At 45.9% G+C, this 27,585-nt stretch overlaps 1 protein-coding gene across 1 annotated transcript; it reads left to right on the forward strand.

Annotated features, from left to right (window-relative positions):
- LOC147899967 (uncharacterized) lies at window positions 1-27,585 on the forward strand. The gene is made up of 5 exons (XM_087377445.1): window positions 1-355; window positions 510-2,440; window positions 2,589-2,774; window positions 26,286-26,447; window positions 26,632-27,585. The coding sequence occupies exons 1-5, from the start codon at window positions 229-231 to the stop codon at window positions 27,115-27,117; spliced, it is 2,892 nt and encodes a 963-aa protein (XP_087233571.1). The 5' UTR covers window positions 1-228; the 3' UTR covers window positions 27,118-27,585.

Raw genomic sequence — 27,585 nt, forward strand, 5'->3', positions numbered from 1 at the left:
AACAGTGTGCCGTTAAACTACAAAGTTCAAAGCTTTCAAATGAAGGTGCCCGCCATCTCTCCGTCTTTGTCTCTCTCAGAGCTCTCGATGCCTATGGCTATGGCGATGGCTCCCTCCCTCCTCTTGCCTCTCCCCTCTCCCTCACTTTTTTCTCCTTAGTTACCCTCCCCCCTCTTCCCTCGCCCCCTCTCCTCCCTCATTCTTATTGCACCTGACAATGTTGCAGAAATGGCCTCTGCTTCACATCACAAGCCCCCCCCCTTCTTGCCGGAGCGATTCATGAGTGGCGTGCCTAAGTTCAAGATCGACTTCAATTCGCTCAACGTTGAGCGCAGCAACAGGGTGTTGCCTACAGGTAAAGCTTGCTGTGGATTCGTTGATTGCGGATTTTTCTTCTCACAAATTGAGCGCTGTAACGGGACAGAGCTTGGCGGAGAGAGAGAGAGAGAGAGAGAGAGAGAGAGAGAGAGGGCATGTAGTTGAGGTGCATTGCATGCTCACCTTTGCAGGGCTGTTGCCTCGGCGAGTTCTGCGTGTTCCTTCTGATGATCAGAATGAAAGCAGCACTCCATCGGACGACTCGTACAGCAAAAAGGATTCGCCTATCATCTCGGAACCTTGTTCCCCAACACCAAGTACAAACGGGTCCCGTGGCAGAAGCCACAGCGCATTTGCGAAGGACGGGGTCTCTGCCGTGGATTCTGGAGACGCCAGAAAGAGGAGAGCGCGAGAATGGATTCCCTCGGAGCAGTTGGAAGGCCGATCCAACCCTAATTCAAGAGACCACCTCGACCTTGCCCCTGACTTGAGTAAAAGGAAGATAATCGAATCGGCCAAGGAGGTTTTTGGCATCCAGGACAAGGAGAACGTTAATCCAGCCAAGGATTACCGCAAACGGGACACGAGGAAGCAGGCATTTGACCGGAGTTCTGGAGAGAAACGGCGACTGCAAGTATCAAACAAGCTGCAAAACGCGCCCCCAAGCGGGAAAATTGGGTCCGCTCTGGTGAAACAGATCGAAGGGTTCTCAAAACAAAGGATTTCGACGCCTTCAGATGACGCATGCCGGTTTCCTTTGCTTGCACCTGAGAGAAATTGGGGCGCAGAAGTCTTCAATGATCTTCCGGCAAAGGGAACTCTCCAAGAGATTGGCTGCATCGACTCGAAAGCATCCTTGAAGGTCGCCGAAATGAGCACAGCGCAGTCCTTATCGTTCAGCACAGCGTCGTCTATCCAACACGCCAATAATGATATATCAAACACGAGCAATTCGATGGATGTTTCGCAACCGCTACAACTTGCCGCATTACACTGTGGTTCTGAGCCAAGACAACAAAATTTTCCAGAAGTGCAGATGGAGGTCGGATTGAAACCATCTATACCATCCGGTTTCCCAAGTGTGCGGGGAAGCGCAGTTCGTGTTGAGGCAATCCAGGTTGTGTCTGCATCTGTCAGAGAGTTGTCTTGCTCCATGAGCTCTCTTGCAATATCTAACGGCCACTGCCACGAGGATTTACATCTACCTTCTGCTGGGATGAAGGGAGAAATGTTACATGCAAACGATCATGTCCATGGACCTCCTTTTCAAGATGCCAAAGACAGTCCAATAGATGCCAGAGCTCCAGCAGTTGAGGAGGCGAGGTGTGTACTTTCCATTTCTGGGCCCACAGGTGAGTTGTGTCAAAAGCAACGATTGCCAGGTGTATCGGATCCAAGTCCTGTTTTAGGCTCTCCTGAGCAGCAAATCAGACAAACAAGGTCCCCTCAACCATCTAACGTCAATGTGCTACCTGCATCATTTGTCCCAGCTACATCCAGTACTGCCTGCTCCATTACTGTGAGGACTGCTTCGGCACCCCTTGCAACAACCCAACATTTCATAGGAGAGAGTGACTTGCCTGTCAATAAACTTGCCCCTAGCTCCCCTAATCAGATTTTGAAGTCGTCCCAAGTTAATCATGTTCCTTCAGCATCTTCTAAGGCACAGGCATGCTCCTTATTGGAGGAAAAAAGACAGTCTCCATTGAAAGCAGCTATGATGGAAGGTGGACAGTTGAAAACAGGGTGTGACAAAGGTTCTCAAGGAGAGGTTCCAATTCCTGAAGGGCATGTTTCTAAGCTGACAGGGGATTCTCAGAATAATTTACCAGAGAAAAAGGTACTCAATGGAGTTGATGTCACTTTGCAGCAAAGGAAACAGGGAGAAAACGATAACTTTGTCTGGGTGAATGGAAAAAGGTATCAAAAGCTGAAAAAAATAGGAAGTGGTGGGAGCAGTGAGGTGTATAAGGTAATTGATCGTGATTGCACCATATATGCACTCAAGCGCATCAAACTACAGAATCGTGACTATACTACTGCTCGTGGGTTTTATCAAGAAATTGAGTATCTTAACAAGCTGCGTGGCAAAACCTATATCATACGACTGATTGATCATGAGGTACCATGAAGCATTACGGCCAAATTATAAGTGCCCTCTTTTCTCTTGGAAAGCTTGAGGAGCATTATGGCCAAGTGCCCTCTTTTCTCTTGGGAAGGTTGAATCGTTATTGTCTGTGGGCAATTGAATCAAGTTTGCTGTCTGGCAGGTCACAGATAAAAGAATATTTTGTGATGGAGTAGACTCTTCCTATGTCATCAGAGATGATGTGTACATCTATATGGTCCTTGAGTATGGAGAAATCGACTTGGCACATATGCTCGCGGATAAATGGAAAGAAAGAACTGCAGGCAGCAATGAATTGGATGAGACTTGGCTACGATTTTACTGGCGGGTGAGTAAAAGGAACTACGATTGTGGAATTCAGATCTACAGATACATGGATTTTCAAGCTCATAAAATAGTGAAGTCTCGTTTCTTTCTGATCATCTTTTTTCTTTTTTCTAAAAGGGGACGGTTATACTGTTTTATTTTTTAGGATAAATGCGTTTCAGGGGGCTTAAATCCACACATAAAATATTGGAAAGGCTACCTTAAACTGTGCATTGAGACAGGACATTCTCTCCAGCACACTCATAGACCAGTGAGAGGAAAATCTATAATACAGAAAAAAAGGAAAACGAAACTGGACCAGTTTCCTTCAAGCTGTTGCACTGCCCAACTCAATGGCAGCTTGCATCATCTGCTGAGCAGTTTTTCTATGAGCTGTTGCCAAACTACCTCTTCCACTAAGAAGTCTCTTCTCCAACGACAAACTTAAGGTGTAACCTCCCACTTCACTTGAGCCACCAAACAAATTGTTATTCTCGATACTAGAAGTACCTTTCCAAAACAGTCCCTAATGCCATTGTCAGCATCATCTAACATATGAGGATCGCAAAGCTGTGTTTTAGATGGTCATCTATGAGCCAAAATAGGCAAATAAATCGACAAGCATAATTTTGAGGCTTCTGTCATAATAGCCAAAGATTTCCAACATAGATGAGGCCTATATTCCTGTGTAACTAGGATCCCAGCTCGTGGTCTGCTCTCCTTATGTTTAAGACTCCAATGTTGAATGTTATCATTATAACCTTTGACCAAATATTTATTGACAATTCAACTCAATACCTTAAGAGTGAAAGCAGTCCACCGACCTGCTGACTCCCTCACATCCACCAGTGTCAATAATGTTGGGAGTAGTGGTGCAATGAGCACAGATAAGTGAAGGTATGAAGGCAAGAGCATGCTACCACATGGCAAGGAAGCATTACCCACATTTGAGCAAGCAATGCAAGCATGTATCCACAAGGAAGGTCAATTTCATGCAATAACATAGTGCAAGCATTCAAGTCTCTTTAAGTACAAGTCTCAATCTTATAACCTCATTGAACTCCAGTTGTGCTCAATTAGCTTAGCCTTCCATCATCATTGTGCACTTTGGTTGCATACACCTTAGATTAGAGTTGGTATTAGTATTGGATCAATGTCCTTTTAGGCACCCTTCTCATTAGTAGGAGAGAGGAGGTACCTCAATGACTACCCCAACTAAGTCTCCAATGGTGGAGAGGAGCGGGTGTTAATCAAAATGGTATTGACCACCTAATCAAATATTTATGTTTTGATAAATATAGGGGCTGATCGCCTCTGTTGCTGAAGTAGGCAAGCTAGGGAGAGAAGTTACCTCAGTGACCACTCCAAATAAGGCTCCAATGGTGGGGAGGAGCTACTAGTAATTTGAGTGGTATTGTCTACTTAATCAAATATTTATGATTTGCTAAATAGAGGGATTGAAAACCTTTATCTCTCACTTGAAGCATATATCAAAATTACCTTGTTACACATGGCATGACAAGTGATAAGTTACTGATGTGGCACATATGTACATACTGATGTGGCGTGTTGATATGGAAGCCATGCGGATGTGGCAATATGTTGACATTGTATTGTGAGAAGTGTAGTGGAAATGAACGGAAGAGAGAAAAAGCATGCCTCACACACACACCACACTTAGAAGGAGAGGAGAGAAAGGCATAGGAGAATTGTGATCTTGAGAAAACCTCGCTACAACTAGGGGAAAACCTCGGAACCAACAGGCTGCTTGAGAGCTCAGACAAACAGCTCAACAGTCACAAGAGAGTGGATGAACTGCTCCACTACCCTGCTCCTCAAGTGCTACTCTGGGTTGGCTCTGCTCCTCTGCTAGGCACCGCAATGAAGCTATGAAAACACATGTGGGGGGTCCCTATATATAGCCCCCCAACCTCCTAGTCGGCCAGCAAAGGGCAGGGCCGACCCCTACAACCTCCTATATAGGGCTGTCCAAGCCCTAAGAGAGGGTACCCCCCCCAAACAAAGGCTATATCCAACCAGGGTGGATGACTTGCAGGCTGGCCCACCCACGGCTCTACAGCCCACAAAAGGGGCCCATAGGAGGCACCTAAGGGCAGCAAGGTGAGACACACCTGCTCACACAGCCTTGCACCCCTCTTGTGAACCTCCGTGCAAGGCCCTCTCTCTCTAGGTGACATCAGGAGATGTTGACCTCTAACACCCCCTCTCAGCTCTTGGATGGAACAGAGACGTCAGGGAGCTGGGTGTGCCGTTGGAACAACTAGAGGAATCCATCGTGTGATACTCAACTGCTGAAGGCTGCCACAGGTACTGTCGAAGAAGCCCCCTCATGGCACGAACCGCTCCAACACGATCACTAGATACTTGGAACTGTCGATCCCAGTCCACTCGTGCTAGGAACACTCCTCTAGTTTGGTACTGATACACTGGGTCATTACTATCCAACTGCTGGTCTTGGTACATGACTCCAACAGAGTATCCTGGAACAATAAGCCGACTGATACTGCCACGGGTGCAAGGTCTGCTTCCGTGCATGGGCACCTGTATCGTAGGGCTAGATAGCCCCCTCTGAAGTCCCCTCTAAGTCCAAACTGGTACACTGTTGCCAGATCATTGAACTTAAATGCTCCAATGAAAAACGGGCATATAACAGCTCACAAGGATCAATCAACTGTGTTTGGATTCCTGCAGTGGCGATCTGTTGACCCATCCAGATCTCTAGCAGCATCAGACACTAGCTGCAGCAGAACACTAGGAGACCTATGCCCTTCTGATCAGCTGTCAAAGCCTCAGGCTGATTGTCATAAGTACGATTGACGAAGCCCTCCTCTTGGTCAAGCACCATGGGGACCACTTCCTCCCAGGTCAACTCATTCACCCTACCACTGGTGATCAAGGATGAATAGAAGGCCCCGTATTGAGAGGATAACTGGGATAGAAGAGTTATGGCCATGTCCTCTGATGAAATTTGCTTCCCTGCCTGGAGGATCTCTTGCTGAAGTCCCTCATTGATGGAGGCTTCTTGGGATCCAACCACCACATTTGGACCTCTAGTGAAACCCTCTTCATGTGGAGAGGTTCGATTATACATGGACGCCAAATGCTCCCATATACTTTTGGCCACTATCATGTGCTTCACGTGATTAATCACCCGAGGAGTACAGTTAAGAAATATAAATGATCTTACCTTGGCATTAACACGGTCCCAGAGCTGAGACAGGGTCTCGGCCTCCTTTTGCTCCAGGATGCCAAGGTCCTTCGCCAGGGGATCTGGTCGGGCAACACCTATCAAGATGAGGTCATATGACTGTAACAGACTCCATCATCACCCGCCAGACGCTGTAATTGAGCCCATCCAACCACCGGTTAACCGGGAACGTGGGCAACACTGGAATTCTAGTCTTGTTCTCTCCCATCTCGGACAAAGTCGCCATGTCAGAGTGAAGAGGAAGCTGAATATATAGAGAAGGTGGATGGGATAGAAGGGAATAGAGGGTTAAAGAAAGGAGAGGGCTGGGGAAGAGGATGAAGGGGCTAACAGCCCAATGTACCTTCACACCTCACCATTCGTCCCTTGGGAACACCTCCTCTCTGATCTGAAAACACCCTTCCAAGTCACCCTTTTCTGGACACCCGAACAGTCCACTCGTCGCACACGCGCCTCCTCAAAGACACCTCCGAACAGCACCCTAATCCTCTTTGTGTGTTGGCTCAACACTCCCTCTGCTCCTCGGGTCTCAAGCCAACCGTGGCTCTGATACCATGTGAGAAGTGCAGTGGAAATGAACGGAAGAGAGACAGAAAGAGCACGCCTCACACACACACCACACTAAGAAAGAGAGAAAGGAGAGAAAGGCACAAGAGAACTGCAAGAGATCTCTGGAGAAAAGCCTGCTACAACTGGGGGAAAACCTCGGTACCAACAGGCTGCTTGAGAGCTCAGACAAACAGCTCAACAAGCACAATAATGGGAGCACAAGGGAGTGGATGAACTGCTCCACTACCCTGCTCCTCAAGTGCTACTCTGGGCTGGCTCTGCTTCTTTGCCCGGCACGGCAATGAAGTGATGAAAGCACATGTGGGGGGGGGGGGCTATATATAGGCCCCAGCCTCCTAGTCAGCCAGCAAAGGGCAGGGCGACCAGCCTGCTCATGAGGGCCGACCCTCAGCCCTAGGTACAGCCTCCCATATAGGGCTGTCCAGGCCCTAAGAGAGGGCACCCCCCCCCCCCCCCCCCCCCCCCCCCCCCCCCTTCCCCAAAAAAAAAGAAAAAAAAAGAAAAAAAAACAGGGGCTATATCCAGCCAGGGTGGCCGACCTGCAGGTCGGCCCACCCACTGCTCTTTAGCCGACAAAAGGGGTCCCATAGGAGGTGCCTAAGGGCAGCAAGGTGAGACACACCTGCTCACACAACCCTGTACTGAACCTCCGTGGCCTACGTGGCTGCTGGCACCACAAAAAGGGCCCATAGGAGGCGCCTAAGGGCGGCAAGGTGAGACACACCTGCTCACACAACCCTGCACCCCACCTGGGAACCTCCGTGGCCTACGTGGCACCACATGAGGCACTGGAAACCACACTTACTCTCACGGGGGGCGGGCACACCCTCAACACAGGCCCTCACTCTCTACCCTAGCCTCACTAGTTGGGCAGGCACACCCACAAGAAGGCCCTCTCTCTCTAGGTGACATCAGGAGATGTTGACCTCTAACAGGTACGCCACATCAGCATGTTGATAAGGTAGTGGCAGCCATGCTGAGGTGGTAGTCCCTTGACACGTGGCAGCCAAGATATAGTGAGGACATTTGGCAAGGCCACTCATTGCACATGGCACCACTTGTCACTCCATGGACCCAGTCTCCATGCAGGCCGCCACTGTTCAGGGGAATCTACCACTGTCCTCCACAGTTGGAAAGGCAACTTTCCTTCAGCCATAGCCCCCAAGACCTAGTTTACCCTGCCACATTGAGCACATCTAGAATCCACACTTTCTTTGGGCCCATGCCTCTAGATTTGGGAGGGGGGAGACACAGCCCACTCCATGGCCTACAAAAGGAGGGGGAGACCATTCCTTCGCGATTTACCTCCCCACCTTTTGGAACTGCCCTATTCCTTGGAGACCTAAGCTTGTGCCCTCTCCTTCCCCGTGGAGCCACCTTTTGCACCCATCTCTTGAGCAACGTGCAGCCCTCATCTACCCTTCTCTCTCCTACTTCTTGAGCACCAAAAGCAGCCAACTACATTCAGCTACATGCAGCATTCCTTACTCTGCCCTACATTCAGCTACATGCAGCCTTTCCATGCTCTGCCCTACAGCATGTAAAAGGCCTACTGCAGTGAGCCAGTGCCAGCCCCTTTTGCCTAGCCCTGAATTCAGCTAACTCTTCCACTTTTGTCCAAGCTATAGGCTGCAATAGCCATCCATTTTGCAGTTGTAGAAACTCTGCTGTAATGTCTGCAAATAGTCTGGCAGACATGCAGCCTTTTCTAGCTCTGCCCTACATTCAGTTACATGCAGCCTTTCCATGCTTTGCCCTATACCATGTAAAAAGCCTACTGCAGTGAGCCAGTGCCAGCCCCTTTTGCTTAGCCCTGCAGTCAGCTAACTCTTTCACTTTTGTCCAAGCTTAGCATTTACTGCAGCAGCACGTCAGGAGCTGATTGGAGCAGCACAGCAGCAGTATTTGGGCCTACAGTCAGGACGTCTAAAGGGAGCGAGGAGCTGCAGACATAGTTCCAGAGAGGGCTGCATCTTTGGCTGTCTTCAAGGGCAAGCAAGGAGCAGGGATCAAAGCACGGACTCAATGTCTACTGAAGCTTGGAGAGAAGCTCACAAGCTCAAGAATCTAGAAGGGCTACGGAGATAGTAGGACAACATCCTTTTGGTAAGGACACCGGACCACGATTTGGTGGGACTTTGGACTCTTTTGTATTGTTTCCTTGGGATGGAAATATATTGTTGGTTATATAGCATTGTCTATTTACTAGCTTGCACATGTTTGATGAGCACACAAAGTAAAGAAGTTTGTGATTCCACCCCCAACCCCACTATGTGAGCTCCTGAGCTATTCTATCAGTCTGCTGTGTGTTTACCACTGTTGTCTTTTGTAACACTGTATATAGAGGAGGGGCAGGTCTGACCCCCGCTTTCAGATCTAGCTACAAACCCATATGGTCTACAAACTGCCAACCAGACATGAAACCTCTCAATGGTCTCTTAAAAAGGGAGATGGAGAGCTCAAATTTCAATTTTAAAATGCAAAAAGTATTGCTTGCTTGAAACTTGAGATTAAGAAAAGTAGAGATTCAGTTGTACAATATTGCTTGGATAACGAGCACACAGTTACGGCAGAAAGCCAGCCCGCCCGTCGTTCCCCCCTCCCCCCCATCTTGTCTCCATCCTTTATTATTCAAGCAAAAATTATTCCAAAAGTGAGGACTTAGTTGTACAATATTGCTTGAACAATGAACACAAGACTAAGGGCCAAGATAGAGCCCCCCCCCCTTTTCGGCGGCCCCTGGCCCTCCAAGCACGTAAGGACTTAATTGTACGATATTGCTTGGATAATGAACACAAGAGACTTGTTGACTTAAATTTCTCTTTGTTTGAAGAATCAAATGATGAAGTAAAGAGCATTGATTGATTGTGTCTAGAAATAGTGACAATGTCCAAAGCACCTTCCCTCAGGACTGGATTGCCTTTGGAGTCTTCTGCAACCCAAGAATAGCCCCTCTCTTTTGGATATATATGAAGCTTTTCGTGCTCCGTACAGTTGCTGCAGTCCTCCAAATGGCCACATGGCAGTTCCATATTGTCTGGGGCCTCCAAAGGTACTCCGCCTTGCCAAGTAGGACCTGAGGTGTGCTGCTCACATGGCAGCTTGTGTGCTGCCCATGTGGCAGCCCCCTCTCTTCTCTTTTCCCTCTGAGTTTGCTACCCACATGACAGCCAATAAGCTGCCCATGTGCTAGCCATAACCCTAAGTCTACCTCCCTTGGGGCTCTCCTCCTATGGGGGCTTACAGATGGGGAGGTGACTCTTCCAACAAATAGCCTGAGTGGGGGCAATGCTGAGGCAATCACAGATCCATAAAGGGAATGTGCATCCCAATTGAGTGCAAGTCATGTCGTCAAAGTGTGCTTATGCAAAAGCACAATTTCCAGTTAAATTACTTAATAAACTTAGAACTTAAACCAGCCATTGTTTTGCGATGAACATTCACACACGTATCATTCAAATTTCACAGAAAGGATAAAAAAGAGAAGGGAAAAGAGTCCGGCGCCCAATGGGGTGTGAATGAGGTACACCCTCTACCTGGGCTAATCCCGCTCAGCTTCAATTACAATACTAATGCAGACCCTTGGACAGCACTCGAGGTAACCTAGAAATCCTAGGACATGAATAACCAGTCCAACATATATACAATGATCTTATCGATGAATGAAAAACGGGAGAACTCAACACAAAACTGTAGGAAACTATAGAAAAAGTAACCACTGGTAGCCCCTGATAAAAACCACGTGAATACTTGCCAATCTCAGCAAAAGATCTATGAAATCATTGAATTGGCACCAACCTGTCTTTCAATCTTTTGAAGCTTGTCCTGAGTGTGGGGAGTTATAAAAATGCAAGCTGAAGGAGAATTCTAGCAAATTGTCAAGTTGGACAGCAAAAGGAGATCATGGAGCTGTAGAAGAGTGAAGTGAAGATGCTAGAGGATAAGAGAACAGCAAGGAAGAGGGATTTGCTAGGAGAGTAGTAGGGAGAGGGTGCAAATTTGCAAGAGAGAGCAATTAGGACTGCTTAGAACTGATCTCAAACTTCTTATAGACCTAGGGTGAAAGCAAAAACCTACAGAAAGTTGAGAAAGCACAAAAAGCAGGCTGAAAAAGTTGTAAAAAAGCTGGAAATGATTTCTAATAACTTACTTTTTAATTGTAGTATATGATTGGTTATTCTAGGTTAGAATGGTTTTAAGGAACTATTTTAATCCTTTGATTAGGTCTCTTAAAAGATTTGCTCCATGACCCGTTCACCCATGCACTTAATTAATTAAATTACTAGGCCTAGGACAAACATGTCCTAGGTTTGCTAGGTTTATAACTTGACCTAGACAACTCCTAGGTTTATAACTTGCTAGGATCTCGACATGGTCTATGTAATACCCATGTGAGTGATCAAGGTGCTAAACCTAACACTCAAACATTAGGGGTTCTGAAGAGCACATCCACCTCATTAAACACTACATGATCTTGATTTGCCCTCATTAATCTAAGCATCATCGTCCAACACACTAAGGCTCACGCCCAAAGCTAGTTTGAAGGTGTTAGGAATAAACCATGGATATTGACGATTTATCAAGTGTTAGAAAACCCTTGTGAGAAAATCCTTCTCGTACGGCATGTTGATAGCTTAGTAATAGATCTAGTAGGAAATAGTCAAATGACTTGTAACTTCGCTGGTGTGAAGTCCACTTCATGCACTGGCTTCCGGCATCCTGTCCATAGATGTGACTATCATGGATCCATTACCATATTGTAGAAGGTGTAAACACGATCGTATTGATAGCAAAAGTAAACCGTACTTAAGATCGAATAATCATACTGAGATGACAAATCACACTGAAGGTGATAGATCACTTTGAAGGTGATGGAGTCACACTGGAGGTGACTTAGACACGCTGAAGGAGTCACGGACACAGTAAGCTGTCATGTGCTAGCACTGTAAATAATGTGGTGTGGTGGTCATGTTGAAGGTGATAGAAGCTATACTCAAGATAGCATACATGGTGATCAGCCATGGTAAGAGCTTTGAACTATGAATAGCCATTTGTAGAAGATAACCAGCCGGGTGTGATGTCCTATCACAAGAAGTCACACAAAGAAAACTCATATGTGTGGTCATTAAACATGTGATCATAATAAATGAAAATATGATATATAATAACGATCCAAAAATGTAGTAAAGAAATGTGCAGATATGTCATATTCCCTATGTTGTCCTCAACTTGACAACAAATATTCAATTGCAAGGCCTCTTGATAAAGTTGCAAGAGAAGAGGATATTCAGCCAAGTAATGGTGATGCACCCACTTTGCATCAGTGTTGGGATAATTTAAAAACTTGAGTAGATACTTGCGCTCATAGTGCCCTCCACGTGTACACTTGTTCGGATGATAAAGAATATGCTTAGGTATGACTACTTCATCTTCATCAATAACCTTGTTGTTCTTTATTCATGGCTGCCTTCATGGCCCTAGATGGTACAAATCCCTCATAATGCTTGCCATGAAATTTTTACAACCTCCCTTCAAGATAAGATCAATGAGACCCTCTGTAAGTGAATCATGCATGTTACTAGAGCTCCGAACACTTTGCAGGAATGGTTTCCAATCATGTCCCATAAAGGTGTCAACCCATTTGGACCTAGGCATTTGCCTTGTGAAGGGCAAGAAGTGCATTTATGAATTCCAGATTGGTGAAATGTGCATTAAGTGAGACTCTCATGTGTGGTTTTACTAAAGTTGGAATACATTGCCAACTCTATGTATGGCATCATCTCTAGCAGGTGTGTCAAGATCGACTAAAAGAAGGGAGGCACAAAATCTGTAGCTACACACAAGACAGCATCAAGATCTGTCTGCAAAACTCCATGAGAGTCAATAAGATGACGATGATGAGACTGGCAGAGCAACCTGGAAATGCCTTTATAGCTGGGACAATAGTCACGTTTGCAAACACACCGATAAGAAATGCAATCCCAACACAAAGTCAAATCACTGTAAACTGGAAACACTGAGAAAACACTAGATTCTAATATCGGAAACACAAAGATCACGAAAGCATATAGAAATCACAACCTCCTAGAAATCATGGACTCATAAGTAGAACCCCCTGTAGTATCAAAGAGAAGAACTTTGCTTCCAATATGACTGATTGGATGTCAAGAGCTTTGAATGGAACTTTGGACCTTGTGCTGAATCCACCACTCCTTACTTGTACTTGCAATTTCACTCCATGACCTTGAAACCTTATATCTTGCCATGCATCGAACAAATGCCAAAACAATTAGTGATGTCCTTCTACCACCTATGAGCAGAGCTATCAGCTTTGTAACTGATTTATATGCAGCTATCAACCTTCACTAGCAGACCGAGATTGCCATGATCCTTTCCAATCAATTGGATTGGAGCCAAAAATAGCGACGACTCCTAGCTTTTGGCGTACCCACACCTTGTCAGACAAATTAAATAACTCCACACTTTAAAAACGACCTCTCATAACTCATCTGGCATAAGCAAGGGCTGGCGACCTCAATCTCCACCTACTGTGATCACTGACACAACCAAAAATTACCTGCCTGGTCTCCTCCCCTTCATCAACTAGGAGCCCTTCTCTCAGAGTCGTAAAACCATTGCTGTGTTGACTGCTGCTATATCAACATGCTGTTGTAAGTATCCACGAGCTCCCTCATACAATCAAGAACCTCTGGAACGAGCAAGAGAGGCTGATGGTGTTGCGTAAAAAGCTTCACGACCTTCTCTATATATCCGTGCCCACTAAGTTAACTGCCTGCAGCCACACGGAACTGCTTCGTTTGGACAATCACGACCAACTGCTGTTGAACATAGCCTTTCCCACAAACTTTGCCACCCCGAACTATAGATAATGCTCGAAGGAGGCGCCCACAATCTTCTGCAATATTGTGTCTTTCCTCAAAGAGCACTCGCCTTTGAACTGAAGTCTCCCACCCTATACCTCTTCAAATGAGCAAAAAGCTGCTCACGTACTAAGATTCGGCCACCTACAGAACTTCCAAGACTAAGCAATAACAAATTGAGAACAGCCGTCTTCTACAACTGATGGCTCATCCACAGCTTTTGAAGTTTCCAAAAGATTCAAGAAGGGTGAAATGGCTGCGGCGAGTAGTCTAAAGCTTCACAAAATCAGTTGGCCAGCCATGTTTTGCTGTGGACAGAGCCAAGAACTTCCCAAACTGAAAACCAGCCACCCTCAAGCAAGAAAAGGTCTCTAAAACAAATTCTACCACCCTTGTAATCATCTACGAAACACTCAAACAAGTAGGATTTTCCATGAATTGTAGACGGCCCTAGAGCGACAAAAGCCTGTGAATCACAACCTGTAGCTCCCTGTGCTCACAAGCTGCACTATAGCGATCCAAAGCTTTTGGCCTCCCTTCGACGAGCAAAAACTCTAAACAAGAATTGGCCAGCCTCTTGACCTGTGAACCCACGAAAACCTCCCACAATCCAAATGTAAGTCCCTAGAATTGATGGCGCTCCCACCATCCAGGTAACAAGCTGCAAACTGAATTCAATCACCGGTGATCAGTTGATAATGTCACTCACGATCATTCAACATGAACCACCAGATGTGATCTTGAATCAACTAATCACTAGAACCAAAACAAACTGAATTGAGCCAAAGCTCTTCTGGAATGAGCATAAGCTCATGAAACCTCCTGACACATCCCCGCACTCCTGAAACCTCTGATCTGCAAAACAAACACACACCACATGAGAACAGAGCAGGTTGCTCACCACCCAACCATGACATCTACGGGATGTGATCCCGAATCACGAGATGTCCCCTCCGAGCCACGAGCTGAGCTACTGGCACGAACTCCCAATCAGATCCAAACCAGCCTGGTGTCCCATACCACCAAGTGGCGTTGTGAAGCCCTGGATCTGCCACTGGGCCATGGGCTACGCTAAGATGCAGGCGTGCGTCCGCGACTCAATCCAGGATCAGACCTAGCATCTGGGAACGAAACTTGCTCCCAACTGCACACTGAGAACTGAACCCCCTGGGCCCCTTTTATAGACTCGGGCCCCGAGCGCCAAAAATAGCGAAGACCTATAAATAGTCCGTACCCTTGCCACTCAACCCGAGAATCAAGCCTGCCTAGCTCTAAGCCTCCCCAAGCTACCTGAGCTAGTACACACGTCAGATACCAATCCGTGCACATGACATACTCCCCCTCCTCTAAGAACTCACTCTTGAGTTCGCTAAAAAACCCAGAAATGTTCTTTGGAGGTTTTGTAATGTCTCCCATGTTGCATCCTCCTCAACACGATCCTTCCACTTTATCTTGTATTCCGTGATAGATCGATTGCGAATCTGTCTGTCACGAAATTCAAGAATACACTCAGGCTCGTGTGGAATAAAAGTTAAATCTGTAACTTCTATTATCTCGTGAGGAGAAACAAGTTGATCATCTGCACCCAAAACTTCTTTCAGTTTACTGACATGAAAGACTGGATGTACTTTAACATCTGGAGGCAATTCTAGTCGATATGCAACTGGTCCAATTCTTTTAATGACCTTGAAAGGACCACAGTATCTGGGGGATAATTTCGGAACCAAACCAGTACTTAGGCTCTTGGATTCCTTCGGAATTCGCAAATATACCATCGTTCCTTCAGAGAACTCTCTAGGTGAACGATGTCTATTAGCATAAAATCTATCCCGATCTTGGGCACTTCTAATAGACTCCTTGGCAAACTGCAACATTTCTTGCATATCTTGCAAGAAGTTCTTAGCAGCATCATTTTGAATTGCTTTTAACCCAACCATAACTAGTTACTTAGGTTGAAACCCGTACATAAGCATAAAAGGGCTGTAACCAGTACTAGAATGCTTTGCACTGTTGTAAGCAAATTCGATCATAGGTAGATAATCTTCCCATGAAGACTGTCTCTTAGATACATATGCCCAAAGCATGTCTTCAACCAACTGGTTGACCTTCTCTGTACTGCCATCGGATAGTGCATGATCCGAGGAACTCATACTTAGAGTAGTTTCTAACTTCTCAAATACAAGTGTCCAAAAGTTACTTGTAAACTTTGAGTCCTTGTCACTGATTATGTCAGATGGCAAACCATACAGCTTAAACAAGTGGTCCACAAACTCGTGAGCCAACTGAACAGCTGAAATAGTTGTTCTAGTAGGTAAGAATCTAGCCATTTTTGTCAAACGGTCGACTATGACCCAAATGTTCTCCAGGAAGAATCTTTCTTCTTTCTTAAGAGAATAGGTGCACCCCAAGGTGATTTACTTGGGCGGATATAGCCCATATTCAAGTAATCCTGTAGCTGGGTAGCTAACTCATCCTCCTCTACCTGGCTCATCCTATAAGGTGGTACACTAATAGGTTGAGCCCCTGGGACTAAATCTATGCGATGATCTACTGCCCGTTCTGGAGGTAAACCTTCCGGCAGTTGAGCAGGGAATACATCTTTAAAACTATCTAACAACAGTCTCAATTCACGGTGTTCAAACACACTTAATTCATTCTTGTTAATTACTGAAACAACAAATGAAGAAAGTGGAATCAAAACACACTGATAGACATCATAATGAGAAGTGTTTAATATATTCCGAAGCTGCATCGCAGATACAATAGGCCCCTGAGAAGAGGGGATTTTATCACACTGAATACAAAATTGGGTGTCCTTATCTACAAAAGAAAGCGTATGCTCCGTCCATCCAATCTGAATATTGTGGGTTTTAAACCACTCTATTCTGATCAACAAGTCTACATGCTCAAGATGCATAACATAACATGTAAGAGCTCCTGTGTAGTCTTGAATCCGGATGGGAAGCGCTTCAACCTTGCGATCCCAAAGTTATGAGAGCTGCCCGGATCAAAGAGAATGTAAACCTGTTGGTCCATAACTTCTCCATAAACTCGGAAAAGATCATGGGAACCAAACAACGAAGTATTGAAAGTGCAATTACAGGAAAGTGGGCAGGTAATGACATTTACATAAATACCTGTCATCGAGACTTGGTTCGCTCCCTTGGCTTTGGTACCTGTACCCGCCTGGAGCTTCGATCCAAGCACCAACTTTTGGTTCTTGCGCTTTGGACACTCATTCTTGGTGTGGCCCCGCTCCTCGCAATAGAAGCATCGTCCTTCTTTCTTGAGCCTCACAGTACGAAGGAAACGGGCTTTACCATTCTTTGCTGGAGTCAAGTTTTTCTTGGAGGCATTGTCCGTAGACTTCGTCTCCCCAGTACCAGTCGTAGGCTGAAAGAACTTACGTTTGTTCTTTCCACTCGTGTCGGAAACTGTAGTTGCTTTGGCACCGGCCATGGTATCATCATAAATGCGCGCATAATTCATGGCCTCCTGCAGCGTTGTGCATTTGTTGTTCTTTATTTGTAACTTGTATGAATCTGGCAAACCATCCACGAAGAAACCTAACAAGGTCACTGGATCTATCTTTGTGGCCCTGGTTTGCAGATCCCGAAATCTTTGAAGATAAACTTCAAAGGACAAGTTTAACTTTGACATATCGAGGGCTTTAAGCTTGCCAACGATATCATAATCATCCTCCTTCTTCAGGAACTCCTTCCTGAAGACTCCTTCGAAATCTGTCCATGTATCGGGCTTAGGCTGGAGTTCCTTCCACCATAGCAATGCTTTACCTGACATGAAACCGGCTGCAAGCTGGATTTTCTTCTCATCTGGGTATGGGTGGAACTGAAAGTGTACCTTCCACTTGTGTAACCAAGTGTCAACTACCTCCTTTGTTCGAGACTTTTGATCTCCTGGAAAAGGGTCTGGAGTTATATTCGGGCCTAGCACTGAAGCCATGGCATCCACATGCGTGAGTACCTGCACCGTGCTAGCCAGAAGAGTGAGAGTCGCCTAAATCCCTTGGAGTTGCTGTGTCAACCCCGTTTGATTTGCATTAACCTGCTCGAATTTTCCATCCAGAGCAGTGGTAAATTCACTAAAGGCCTTTTTTGTAATCAGGTCATCATAAAGACCCTGATCCTCCTCTCCCACAGGAGTGTAATCCAAATCCTGCTCTCCCATGGTGAACTCGGGATTTGCAGAATCAGACATATGAAATCTGATTTGAATATAAACTGAGCGAAATAACTGACTGAACCGAAGCGAAAAGGAGAATGGAGCAGAGGAATACCGTCCCAAGAGATGCTGTCGGAAGGAGATGCTGGAAACTGGCGAGCCGGAAGCACACGAATCCCGGAATCTGGCTGAACCCGCTGCCGGATGCAGCATACGGAATCCTGCAGCGTACGGACTGCTGACGTGGCTGTACGGCGGCTGACGCAGGCCGTACAGTGGCTGACGGAGGCCGTACGACGACTGATGATGCAGGTACGGATGCCTGGCGCAGGCGTTGTACGGATGGCTGGCGCAGGCATTGTACGGATGGCTGGCGCAGGTGCTGTACGGATGGATGGCGCAGGCTCTGTACGGATGGTTGGCGCAGGCGCTGTACGGATGGCTGGCGCAGTGAAGGCTCCTTGCAGGCTATGGCTGATGGTTGGAGCCCTGCCCATGATGGTGAGCCACATCATCAACATGCATGGTAAGTTATACATGCATGTGATTTGAGTGCGTGAGGCCCCTCATCGCAGGCTGGCTGCACCCTGTTCCTGCTCATCGCGCCTCTCCCTGCCCTGGCCGAATTTCCGTACCAGCCCTGGCGTCCAAACTCCGCCTTCCCTGCAGCCCCGTCAGTTACTACGCCTCTTTCTTCTCTGCTCTCTCTCTGCTTCCTACATCCTTCTCTCTCAGCCCCCTTCAGGAATTTCGAAACTCTCCCTCCTTTCTTCTACCTTTTCCCTACATCCTGCCCACCCCTGCTAACCCAGGAACCCTGCAGAATTTGCAGCAGCAAATTTTGAATTTTAGGGCATACCTGGAGGAAAAATTCGTCAAAAATTCTCGCATCAGAAGTTCCTACCTCAGGAGCTGGCTCTGATACCAACTGACACATCCCCGCACTCCTGAAACCTCTGATCTGCAAAACAAACACACACCACGTTGCTCACCACCCAACCATGACATCTACGGGATGTGATCCCGAATCAGGAGATGTCCCCTTCGAGCCACGAGCTGAGCTACTGGCACGAACTCCCAATTAGATCCAAACCAGCCTGGTGTCCCATACCACCAGGTGGCGCTGTGAAGCCGTGGATCTGCCACTGGGCCATGGGCTACGCTAAGATGCAGGCGCGTGTCCGCGACTCAATCCAGGATCAGACCTAGCCTCTGGGAACGAAACTTGCTCCCAACTGCACACTGAGAACTGAACCCCCTGGGTCCCTTTTATAGACTCGGGCCCCGAGCGCCAAAAATAGCGAAGACCTATAAATAGTCCGTACCCTTGCCACTCAACCCGAGAATCAAGCTTGCCTAGCTCTAAGCCTCCCCAGGCTACCTGAGCTAGTCCTGTGTAACTAGTACACGTCAGATACCAATCCGTGCACATGACACCTCCCACAATAGATGGCGCCCTGAACAAGAACTGAAAATGAGCCCAAAGCTCATGAAATCTTTGATCAACTGCCCTCTACCTCATGAGACGAGCAAGTAGATGATTGTGAACTGGCCTGGCTACCTCTACTTATAGGTGGCCAAGTGGTAATTGCTTTCCATGTGCTTTACTTTTCATCCCTTGCTTTTCCATGCAAAAATCCTTGGCCATCGATTGGCTCCTTTCATCCACCAATGAGAGCCATCCTTTCTTTTCTTTCCTTGTGGCCCACTCCCTTCACTACGAGTTCCTTTGACAACGCACAATCTTTACTTAGTTCACCATTAGTTCCATGTGCCAGTGCAAGATCCAAGGCCCACATCCAAGCTTCATGGGTCATCCAATCATCAATTTGGTCGCAAAGTTCTTGTCATCATTTCCTACAAAGAGGGCTCTCCATACAAGCGCATAGTTATTTCCAAAATATATACTCAATACAAAATATCATCTCAAAAAATAGAGGAGGCCATTGACATGCTATCCCCAAGATAAGTGTATCATGAAACTATCTCAACAGATGACCCCGCAAATGTAAACTGCTCCTGACGCATGATGGCTCGAGATGTATTGAAGATCATGACCTTGGTTTTACCCAGGTTGACCTTCAAATCATGAGACTCACAAAAGGACTGTAGCGCGTCTAGGTGTCTCTGAAGCCCCTCTACTGAGGAAGACAAGAGAGCCACGTCATCTGCATAGAGCAAAATCTGGATCAACGTGCCTGCAAGAGAGCAACCTACACCCCCTTGTGTCTGCATCACTGTCTCAAGCTCGTCAATGTAGAGGCCAAACAAGGTAGGCGACAAATGACATCCTTGTTTAACCCCGATGGTACTCATGATCTCGTCTGTCCACCCGGATCCTACCCGAACTCTGCCAGAAACTCTCTCGTAAAGTGCCATGACAGCCCAAATGATCCCCTGGTCATAACCCAAGTCCTGTAGGCGCTGTATGAGGCGGGCTCTCGGAACTGTGTCAAATGCCTTGCGAAAATCCACAAAGCAACAATAAACCCTCTGCTTCTGTGATCTCGCCTCCTCGATGATACATCTGAGCGTCAGAATGTGGTCCATGGTTCCATGATCACGCCGGAATCCGGCCTGTCCTGCTGCTCTGAGTCCTCGACACTCTGCAAGTCTGCTAACCTCGGAGTCAAGTACCGATGCATAAATCTTGGACATGACATGTCCAATCATAATGGTCCTGTAGTTCTCCGGGCTCATGGGATCCCCTGCCTTGTGGATGGGTGAGATAGTGTTAATGGTCCAAGTGTGTGGAAATCCCAAACAAACCGCTTCATTAAAAAGCTTTGCTAAGATCGGGGCTAGGAGGTTAATCCCATATGCAATGAACTCAGTACATAGTCCCTCATGATCCTTCGCTCGTCCATTATGAAGTTTCATTACAGCATCCTTTACCCCTCCTCTAGTGAAGAGGGTGCAGGATGTGGGACGAGGCATGTGTGAGAGGCTAGGGACTGGCTGATTTGGGATGTCATAAAGTATGCGTGCATAATCAAACCAGATCTGGGTGTCAGTGAGTGGCGGAGGGGACCGTCCTTCTAGAAATCTCTGCCAGAAGTCCTTAGAGTTGTTACTAAACAAAATGTTCAGTAGCTCCTCCTCGTTTCGACGAACGAAGTCTAGTTTCTTTCTTCGTACCAGTCTACAATATTCACGTAGCATATCTGGTGCGCTCGGAAGACTGTTTTTGGTTTCAAATCTGAGTTGACGGCGTAAGGCCTTACACTCATCATCGTACCAACTATTACAGGGTACGGTTCCAGGGGGTGGTGGGCGGGTGGAGCGGGTGGTGTGGGGAAAGGCGTGAATGGCAGCCTCATGTAGTGAGCGGGTGACAAGGGTAGCACGATCCTCTAAAAGGGGTATGAAGTCAATATAAGCGAGAAGTATGTACAGACGGCTAGAGTAAGAAGGTGAGTAATCCCGATCAAAGCGTATATTGTGGTAGGTGGAGTAAGCCCTGAGTGGGGTGGAAGGTGCTGTGCGAAGGGAGGTGGAGATGCGAAAGAAAAGGTATGTGTGATCAGCCCCTGGGGGGAGAGGTGCTACAGTGAAGTCAGTAATGCGAGATGTGAAGACAGGGGATCCCATGATGTAATCAACAACACTGAAGCCCCTCCCCATGTGGAAAGCATGTGAAACCACTTGAAGCGGACCATGTGTCAAGACCATTATAGATAATGAGATCATGTATTCTGCCCAGGTCTAATAGGACCTGCCCATAGGATGAAAGTGGACCTCGCCTGTCAGCCGAAACCCGTAGCATACCTGCCTCCTCAAGGTCAACATCTACCAGTAGAGTGGAATCATCTCTGAAATCAAGAAGTGGTACCTGACGGGTCCTTGTCCTCGCGTTGAAGTCCCCCACTAGAAGGACTTCTTCGCGGCTAGAAAAGTCAACGATGGACTGATAAAGGGCAGCAAATGGGGATGTCTCATCATCACCTCGAATATCTCTGGCAAAGTGGGAGGTCTCCGGGGGGAAGTAGCAAACTGCGACAAACAGATCCTGGCTATCCATGTGTCATATCCGGATCCAAAGAAATCTGGAATGTGTATCTCTCTGCTCTACTGAAATGATCCCCCGAAGTGTGGATTTGAAAAGGACTGCAACTCCACCTGAACCTCGAACTCCTCCTGTACCCCTGGTCTCATCTCTGTAGGCAGACTCCCATGTATATCCGCTGACTATTGGGAGATGGGGCTCTGGACTCTGATGTGTCTCTGTATAGAAGACTATGTCGTGGCCTGTACAGGATTCCGAGAGGTTCCCTAATTCTGACCATAAGGTACCATTACAGTTCCAAATGGTGCAGGACAGGGTCTCGGATATCTGAGTCTCATAGGCCCGCTTCCCTATGTAGGGGAGGGGACAGGTGTCCTACGGGGGCCTGTAAGAAGTCGTCCGTCTCGTACCACTGCCCACTTCCCCTCCTTTCGGGCCTGATCCCGCTTGAGTAATCTCTGGCACCCACTTAGTGTTCTCGAATAAAAAGAATGTCGATGGCTTCCGTACTAATACCTTAATGAAGCTGATTCTATAGTGGCGATGAGGCACATCACCAAGGCCTTGTATGTTCTAGCTAACAATCCTCATCGGCGGGAGGAAGTTACACCATACCCGACTTAGTGGTGAAAACAACTTCCTCCTGTGTAGAGGATCTCTTGGAGTAATGGAGAGGAGGGAAATCCACAAGGGAAAGAACCCCCACACTTGTGGAAGGGGATGTCCTGTCAATAGGAATATCAAGATTTGTCACCAAAAGTAGAGGGTATGAACTCCATCTCTCCAAGGTCAGCTAGGGGAGTGAGAAATGGCGCCGGAGTGCCTAAAATTCATGTTTGCAAGGAAGAAGAGATAAGAGCCTCAGATGAATGATGGGAGACTAAAGAGCTAAAGTGGAAGAGGGTTGCTTGGACAAAGGAAACATATTACCAGGGGTTGGAGGGAATATGAAGGAATTGCATCAATGGCCTTGTCTAAGGGTAGGTCTGGGGAATTGTTGGCCGTGACCTGAGCAGGCTCATGAGCACATCACTAGCCATGCCTAGAATTTGGATATCACTAGCCCCAATTGGTGTGAGTTCAAGACAAGAGAAGTACCTTCATTTGCACGTGGTTCTACCGCATCAAAACCCAAGGTGAAAGGAGCAATAAATATCCTCTTGGAACAAGTGCCAAAAGACCAAATTGTGAAAATGTACTTGTGGAGCTTGGAGAATCAAAAGCCACCTAGAAAAAGCCTCGTCCCAATAAACAAATACTAAAAGGCAGGGGATGAGGTTTGAAGGTAAATTTTCAAGCATCCAGCCCTTAGCCTGTGACCTAGAAGGGTGGGACCCATGGACACGTGCAAAGAGAGTAGTGGAGCTTTCAATCTCCACACTCCTCGAGGTGCAGCAGTCCGTCATTTGGATAAAATTTTCACGGCTAGTGGAAGCGGTCAAGGATTGCTTGAATAGGGATCCATCTAACAATCAAAGATGGGAGGCCAACTCAAACACAAAAGCTTTCTAGAGGCTAGAAAGAGGGGGAGAAGAAGGGGACAATGCAGTGGGGGAAGAGGGAGATGCTAAGAAGGAAGAGGGGCTGGGCTTACACTAGTTAGCCGTGAAAATTGGAGCTGATGAAGGCATGATTTGAAGTTGAAGGAGGCACAATCTTTGAGCTGAACCGTGCTGCTAGAAGCACGATTGAGGGATTGTAGTGGAGCTGAATCTTGCAGCTTCCCCTGGCTTTGAAATCTGTGCAGGTAGCAAGCAGATTTAAAGCAGAATGGTGCGACTTTGAGGGCAGCTGGGAGGCACAGGTTTGGAGCTGAATCTTGCCCTAACGTTGAAGCTTGATTACCTACATGCGGAAATGGAGCAGAAAGTTGTGATTCGAAGGAATCACAGCTATGTGATTTCCTGGCCTGATTTACAGCAGCTGATTTGACAAAATGGAGCAGCTAGTTGAAGCCGGGTTCTGAGGGAGGGAGAGAGGTGAGAGAGGGCTGAGCTGCTAGAGGGGAGGAGCTAGAGGAGCAGGGAGAGAGGGTGCTCGACAGGGAGCAGGCTGCAGCCGCTGTTCCTAGTTCCAAATACTTTTTTCTTGCAAATTTGAGCAGGAGATAGCAAAAATCTTCACCAAGATAGAGATTTTCAAATATCTCCTTGGAGTGCAATAAAACACCCATTGAGGAGTGTCGGAAATTGTAATTGTTATATCTCACACTGTCAAATGTTTTCTAAGAAGCCCTCCGTCCATTGTTTTGTCTCTGAAGCTCGGGTACATGCTTTGTTGCAGTAGAAGCTTTCATCTCTAAGATCTTCCATTTGAGTGAGTATAATACAATTTTGATTACGGAACAGTACAAAGCCAATTGATTGCAAAAGAAGCGCACAATTGTATGTTAAAGGTTAGGAAGGAACATATGCATGTAACCAGGATGGATTCAGTCCAGACTCAGAAAGCTACTTTGATTTGTATTAGCTTGATTTGAATGGTTACTTCGATAACCAGGTATATAAGCACCAATTGCAAGGTTGCATGGTGAAAGGACATGAAATGGAAGTGCAGAAAAGTCTCTATGGACTTAAACAAGCGTCATTTGCATCATTGATTGACAGTGAACTTGCGAAATGCTTTGGGAACTTGGGATAATAAAGTCCACTGTAATTCACTCTCTATATTACAAATCTAGGGAGGAGACATTGCACTCATTTGCATGTGATCATTTGATTACGACAGTATTGATAGCACAATTGAAGAAGCATCTATTTGCAAACTTAGATATGAAGCTATATACCTTCCCTTCTCTTGAAATGACAAACATCGCCACAATGGAAACAATTTCTATGGTATTCTAGTTACCTTTTTTGGCTCAAAATGATGATTAAACATTTCCTTTTCTTGAAATGAGGTTCTCAATGCTGCTTCTTCCCTCACATAAACACTCTTGAAGCTCTTTGCCCTTGGCAACATAGGCTTGCTTCACGTTTTGATGTTATTTTGAGCTTCTTCTAGACATGGCTGAACTTAAAAAATGGGTTTCCCCATTCCAAGCATGGGGATGTTTCGGTTTTTTGCTTTTTCTATGACCTATGGTGAGGGTTTGGGATTGAATTTTGTCTCCCAACCTCTTGAATAAGATTATGAGTGGTTCTGGATCATCTTTCAGCCTTTGTTTTTGGTTTTGTGTGGGCTTCAGATGGAGACTGCTCTTCCGCTTTTGCTGTAATGGTCTTGGTGTGAATCTAATATATTATTTCTTACTGTAAGAGTCCTATTTCTTGGAATGAAAAGGTTGATGAGGCTTTTCATACTCTCAAGCTTCAGGTGAAAGAATCACTTGTATTGGCTTTACCGGATCCTAGCCATCCTAGCCAACCATTCGTGGTTGAGGCTGATGCTAGTGATTGTGCGATACGCCCAGCTTTACATTCACTTGTAGCTTTTGTGAGTAAAGAGCCAGGTGATAGTCAGGGTGAGTGGAATACTTAGGAAAAGGAATTATATGTGGTTATTCACACATTTAATACTTGGCAACTTCATCTATACGAATCCAAGTTTGTTATATTGACAGACTATGAATTTATTAAATACATTTGTGATGGGCCTGAGTTGAGGGGACAGAAGGCATGGTGGGCTTGTTGATACAAGATTTTACATGGAAATTAGATATCAGAGGGTAACTTGAAATTTTACAGTTGATGTTTTGAGTCACATTGGTGAGATAAACCCTTTGAAATTTTATCGAGATTGGAGTTGACCTTTCTGATTCCTTTAGAGAGCTATGTAGGATTGACAGCAGTCATTTTGGACAGTATCAGGGAAAGCTCTCATCTACCCCTCTTCCTTATCCCTCTTGAGCAGCACCTGTAGCCAACGATAGTCTGAGCCAATACTTAAAGCTCCTTCTTCCTTTATAGCCCTTTGCAGATTTGGCTAAAATCTTATAAAAGATTCCTATAAGAGTGATGGGTCTCCATTGGGAAATGAAAATTTTACAACCTCCCTTTAAGATAAGATCAATGAGACCCTTTGTAAGTGAATCATGCATGTTACTAGAGTCCCAAACACCCTACAGGAATGGGTTTTCCAATCATGTCCCATCCCTTTCAGGTAAGATCAATGAGACCATCTGTAAGTGAATCAAGATCAATGAGGCCCTCTATAAGTGAATCATGCATGTTACTAGAGTCCCAAACACCCTTCGGGAATCAGGTTTCCAATCATTTCCCATAAAGGTATCAACCCATTTGGACCCGGGCATCTGCCTTGTGAAGGGCAAGACATGCATTTCTGAATTCCAGATTAGTGAAAGGGGCATCAAAGTGAGACTCTCATGTGTGGCTTCACTAATGTTGGAATACCCTGCCAACTTTGGGTATGGCATCATCTCTAGCAGATGTGTCAAGATCTGTTGAAAGAAGGGAGGCACAAAATTCTGTAGCTACACACAAGACGGCATCAATATCTGCCTGCAAAACTCCATTAGAGTCAATAAGTTGAGAGACATAGATATGAAGACAAAAGAACATAAATTCAATATTTGTTTGTTTGTTTGTTTTTAAAGAAGTCTGTCTCATAGTGTGGTGCGTAAAGGACGGTTTTTATTATTACAACGCTAATTTTAAACATTATGATTATGTTTTGTTTTGCTGTTTCTCTTATTTTTGCATGCAGCAAATTCTGGAAGCAGTTAATACCATTCATGAGGAGCGTATTGTGCATTCAGATTTGAAGCCTGCAAATTTCCTTCTGGTGAAGGGAGTGCTTAAGCTGATTGACTTCGGAATTGCTAAAGCTATTCAGAATGATACAACAAACATCCAGAGAGATTCACAGGTGTGCTGGACAATCATGAAGCCGAATCGACAACTTTTTGCTTATGGAATGATGAATTCGTTATTGTATTATTTAGCAGTCATTTCATTTGAGCTCAGCTTCATCTTTAGGATCAAACTAGGACACAAAGATCTGTAATGTCGTTGAAACTCAAGAAGTCACAATTTGCTGTCTCTTCTTGCAGGTGGGTACCATCAATTACATGTCTCCAGAGGCCTTCCTAATGAATGAAAAAGATGAACATGGTCGTGTTATAAAATGTGGCCGCTCATCTGACATTTGGTCGCTTGGGTGCATTCTATATCAAATGGTTTATGGAACAACACCTTTCTCACACATCACAAGGATGTGGCCCAAAATACAGGAAATAAGTAATCCCAATCATAAAATAAACTTTCCACCATTGCCAAATCCTCATCTTCTTGATATTATGAAAAAGTGTCTCGCTTGGAAACGCGAGGAACGATTGCGTATTCCAGAACTTCTGACTCATCCCTTTCTTCAGCCCCATTTGGCACATCCTGCATGCCTCAAGCAGAAGAAAGAAACCCTTTTACAAATTCAAAAAGAACATCGACAAGATAGAGAGGTCAGTACTCTGATTGACAAGCTACTTGAACGATTGAGGTTATCGGAACCATCAACAGAATCACCCATGGATGCTGGCTAATCCAGTACCATCTGCTTGAGTTATGTGAGTTGCAGGAGCTTCAGCCAAAGTCTTTGCTGTCATCTGTTGTGAAGAAATTTCAGGAAATAGAAGGTTCAGCCTCTGTTTGATGCCTATGACCTAGTTTTGAAGTTCAGAAAAGGAAAAAATCTTGAAGGGTCTTGTAACAGATGAGTCTGAAACATGATGTGTGTCTGCTTTTTGCCAGTTACCTCAACTGGGTGCATCTTTCAACAGATTATCAAGTTTTTTAATAGATATCAAGTTGGTCTTGAATAGTCTCAATTCTTCTCAGGTCGTTGATGTTTCACCTTGGTCAATTCCCTGCCAAGGAATTGATCTTTAGATATATATTCCTCGCTGTTTTGCTGATATGGTACATTCCGTCTGAGTGCCATAACCATTTGAAAGTGTGCATTGCAGATACAGTTTATATGTATAACCTGTAAGATCAAGAGCTAGGGAAAT

Source organism: Dipteris shenzhenensis, chromosome 7, assembly GCF_047967505.1.
Source record: "Dipteris shenzhenensis isolate YYH24624 ecotype China chromosome 7, Dip_SZ_1.0, whole genome shotgun sequence".
NCBI lineage: Eukaryota > Viridiplantae > Streptophyta > Polypodiopsida > Gleicheniales > Dipteridaceae > Dipteris > Dipteris shenzhenensis.

Excerpts from the sequence above, each read along its gene's own strand:
- LOC147899967 (XM_087377445.1), top strand. The coding sequence starts at position 229 with ATGGCCTCTGCTTCACATCACAAGCCCCCCCCCTTCTTGCCGGAGCGA. Across the intron at positions 2,441-2,588 it reads TACGACTGATTGATCATGAG|GTCACAGATAAAAGAATATT; the intron begins GTACCATGAAGC and ends GCTGTCTGGCAG. Across the intron at positions 2,775-26,285 it reads GGCTACGATTTTACTGGCGG|CAAATTCTGGAAGCAGTTAA; the intron begins GTGAGTAAAAGG and ends TTTTGCATGCAG.